We start from the raw sequence: 4,159 nt of genomic DNA, 5'->3' as shown, positions 1-4,159 counted from the left end.
CCGCCGCTGTGCTGGCTGCCGGCCCTACTCGCGCCCACAGGGTTCCTCACCGCAGTCATGCAGGTAAGACAACCTTTATCGCAGCGCAGGTCTAGAATAGGCTGTAACATTAAGGGCCTATACCCACTACTGGCTGATTGAAGTTCAGATAGCTTAAAAATTACGTCACTAACATAAGTGAACAAAATCCGATATTTTCATCACATATTTTACACATTGGATTGTTATCAGACAGTTTACAATTTGGTGGGACAGGCTCTAAATGAGCCAAATAGGGTTAACACACATTTACGAAATATATAGACAAAATTTTTTCACAGGTACTTTCTCTGACAGGTACTAAATCAGTTGTCAAGTTTCGTGCCAACCTAGTGTCCTTGTATTTACAAAATTATAATAAGCCCCATCTTTTTTATAAACTAAACAATCACAAAATAAAATAAGCATTTGAAGTGTTAACTATGTCTATTTTATGTATGTTTTTAAATCGTTTTGTTTTTTTTTTGTAAAAATATTAGATTCTTATTAATTTACTAATATTTCCTTTAACCATTCCAACTAAGCTCTAGGCTTGTGGTAGGATAAAGTTCACGACAATAGTCGAATGGCGGGATTCGAACCCTCGACCGTAAGATCGGTAGTCTATTCCTCAAATCATTAGGCTATTGGCACTTGGGTTTACATCAATGTTTGCTAGACGACAGCGCGCGGCGAGGGCTGGCCCATTGACACGCTGTGCTGGGACTTCACAGTGCTCACTATCGAGGAACAGAACATAATGCGCGCGCCCCGCGACGGCGGCGTATACATTAGGTGCGGAAATAGTCCTTTCAAGTTAGAAGTCAAAGCTGTATTTACCCAGTAAACATATTCATTTGGTATAGACATTACTGCATTACCTTGAACTCGTTGCACTAAGTTTATTTTGCCTAAATTTGGTTTACATTATTAAATAATACCTTTCGCCCTACCCTATACGAATGGAGATAAAATAACAAAAGTATGTAGCCTATATGTTCTTCCAGACTATCCTCTACCTCAATGCCTAATTTCATCGAGAACCGTTCAGCAGTTTAGATTACAATCTCTAACAAACATCCATCCATCTAAATTTTCGCATTTGTTTTAGTAAAAATCAGTAAATCAGTAAAGTAATTAGTAACTAGTTGCTGCTCGTGAATACGTCCGCGTGAAATTAAACATAGCCAATGTTACTCAGTGATGCTTTTAATGGTGCAAGAATTTTTGAAATCGGTTCAGTAGATTTTCAATTATTTCAATACATACAAAAATTCTAAAATTGAAATCTTTCCTCTTTACAATATTAGTATAGATATACTTGAATATATTTTTCACTTAACAAAGACTAATCAGCGCTAAAAAAGCAAGATTGAAGCGACCACTAGTAAGCACGATGCTCTAAGTTATGGAATGCAGGGGCCTGTTCCTGGAGGGTGCGAGCTGGTTCAAGAAGGACGCGCACCTGCAGGACCCGCTGCCGATGCAGCTGGTGTTCCCCATGCCGCCCATACACTTCAAGCCGGTCCGCGCCACCGGCAGGAGGCCTAAGAGTACCTATCATACTTTCTTTATTACAATAATACTTTGTGATGTCTACCTAGACTAATATAATTAGCTGCTATTTGCGTGAAATTAATCATACTAATGTTATAAATGCGAAAGTTTAGATGGATGAATGTTTGTTAGAGTTTGTAGCCTAAACAGCTGAACGGATTTCAATGAAAGTTGGTATGTAGAGGATAGTCTGGAAGCACACATTGGCTACTCACTTTTGTTTATTTTTAATTCCAAGCGGATGGAGTCGCGGCGGAAATCTAGTAAATAATAAAGAATAGAGCCCATGTTACTCACTAATAAATTACCTTTCTAACGGTGAAAGAATTTTTGAAATCGGACCATAATTTTTTACGTCAATCGAATACATACAAAAATACAAACCTTTCCTCTTTATAATGTTAGTATAGTATAGATAAAGCGTAAATACACTGCTTTGTGACGTAAGATGTCAGCAATCATAGCATATTTTTGAATAACTCTTTAATGAAAAGCCCTATACTTAATTTTAGGCTATATATTTTCACGTTATCACAAATTTGTTTAGCCACTAAGTTTAGTGGCTAAACAAATTTGGGACAACCCTAATGTGGGAAAGAGATCATCAACTACAAGTTGTCAAAGGCTTTGATGTCATTTCTACATTTAAATTTTGACATTAGCAATTGAGAATTTGACAAATGTAAACAATAAAATAAAGTTTTGTGTTTACATTTGTTTATTTATAAAAACGTGTTTCAGATCGCTACACGTGTCCTTGCTACTACTACCCCTTGCGTAAGGGTGCGTTTGTGGTGGCAGTGGAGCTGGCGTCAGGCCGCGAGCCCCCCGACTTCTGGGTGAAGCGCGGCGCCGCCATGCTCTGCACACTCGCTACTTAAGCCCCCTTAACTAAGTCCCTCCTAAACCCCCCTTCACGAAAAAGCCTTTGATTTTATTATATAAGTTTGTTTTAATTCATGTTATGATTGTTAAGCTGTTATTAAATTGATTTCCTAAAGGAATATTGTGTTTCATTGAATCTGTACGAAATCGAAAAATTCAATTGTCTGTACTAAACCAAGTCTTATTGTGCTTAAATACATTTAAAAAATGTAGACAAGGTGTAATTAACGATATTATTTCACTTTCCCTAAAAAGTACTATATCAGTTGAGTTTAAGGCCATCTTGTGTCCTTGTTTTACATGTAAATAAAAATATTTTACAAAATTACCATAAGCGCCATCTTTTGTTATAAAATAAACTAGTGTTCCAAATTAAAACATAAATATTTAAATTTTAGCGACACCTATTGGAAATTAATTTAAATACCATTAATTTTTACAAGTTTTGAGGACCCATCAATAGATGGCGCTTTTTTTATTTTTAGACACTGTTTAGCCTTTTTATAAAAAAGATGGAGTTTATTATAATTTTGTAAAATAATTTATTACATGGTCAATATAAGACACGAGGTGGCAGTAACATACTTTTCAGAGAAACTACCGCTGAAAAAAAACAACGTGCCTAGTCCTCATGCTTTTAAATATCTTTTTTTGCTAACGATAAACTATTTTAAAACGTTTTTTTGTCTGTGTGACTTTTACAAGAAGGTAGCTGATTATGCAGGGTTATTATAGGCAACTTAATTCTGCGCTGACGAAATCGGGGACGAAATAGTAATAAAAATAAAAATCAACTCTTAAATATAGTTTATTTACAACTTAAGTCTAACTTATATTGAAATCTCCAACTTACATGTATAATTATTATGCAATGTACAGTAACGAAGTTACAATATCTTAGAACATAAGGCTTGGAAGTTATATCATAAAGAAATGTAACCGTAAGTCTTCACTGCCGTATTAATATATCGCTGTCTCTGTTTTGTCAAAAAGGAGTGAAAGAGATAGCAATATTACGCAAGTGTCAATAGAGTTCTACGGTAAAAATAATTCATTTACATTTTTAAAACTACACTTAGACTTTTGTAACAATACTGTTGTTCACTTACATCATTTAAAACATATTAAAACGTTCTGTAATAAGGAAAAAGTTCCCTTTAATTCAATAATCGATATTTTCTTATTTTATTAAATACATAAACAAGCATATAAATATCATGCATTATTTAACTTCAGAGAATAATTCATTGTTGATTGAACATTTTATATTTGTATTGTTTTGTAAAATTATCACAATTAGTAATTTTACTTTAGTTGCAATAAAAACTAATATATTTTATAGTATATGGCACAATATTTTTCAGTAAAGGAAGAGGAAGTTATCATCAGTAAATCCTAAATGATCATTCATTCATTTTCACTCACAACAATCCGTTCACGTTTGCAACATTCGTTCAAATGGATTCAGTTCTTTGTTTATTATTTCGAATTATTCGTTAACGTCGTTTAAAAGTATTGAATTTTATAATTCATTCGTGATCGATAAAACCCAGTTTTAAGTCTGCTTTCTCCCAACAATCGTTCTAATACAATATCAGTATTGGTCGGCTTCGTGTTCAGAGTGCGGTCTTATCAGTATGGAATCGACGATTGTAGCGTATCCTACGGAACTTTCTGAGAGGGCAGACGCCGAGTGTGC

General features: G+C 34.5%; 1 protein-coding gene across 1 annotated transcript in view; it reads left to right on the top strand.

Annotated features, from left to right (window-relative positions):
• Positions 1-2,571, top strand: part of LOC106111482 (dynein heavy chain 2, axonemal) — a 39,362-nt gene extending 36,791 nt beyond the window's left edge. Inside the window, exons 69-72 of the mRNA XM_013293601.1 lie at positions 2-63; positions 698-813; positions 1,438-1,571; positions 2,317-2,571. Coding sequence (XP_013149055.1) covers positions 2-63; positions 698-813; positions 1,438-1,571; positions 2,317-2,456 — 452 coding nt within the window. The 3' untranslated portion in view covers positions 2,457-2,571. The remainder of the gene's footprint in view (position 1; positions 64-697; positions 814-1,437; positions 1,572-2,316) is intronic.
• Positions 2,572-4,159: the final 1,588 nt, after the last annotated feature.

This window comes from Papilio polytes, unplaced genomic scaffold, assembly GCF_000836215.1.
Source record: "Papilio polytes unplaced genomic scaffold, Ppol_1.0 DF824158.1, whole genome shotgun sequence".
Taxonomy (NCBI): domain Eukaryota; kingdom Metazoa; phylum Arthropoda; class Insecta; order Lepidoptera; family Papilionidae; genus Papilio; species Papilio polytes.
The sequence above is the reverse complement of the archived record's forward strand: the minus strand, read 5'-3'. Positions and strand labels throughout refer to the sequence as shown.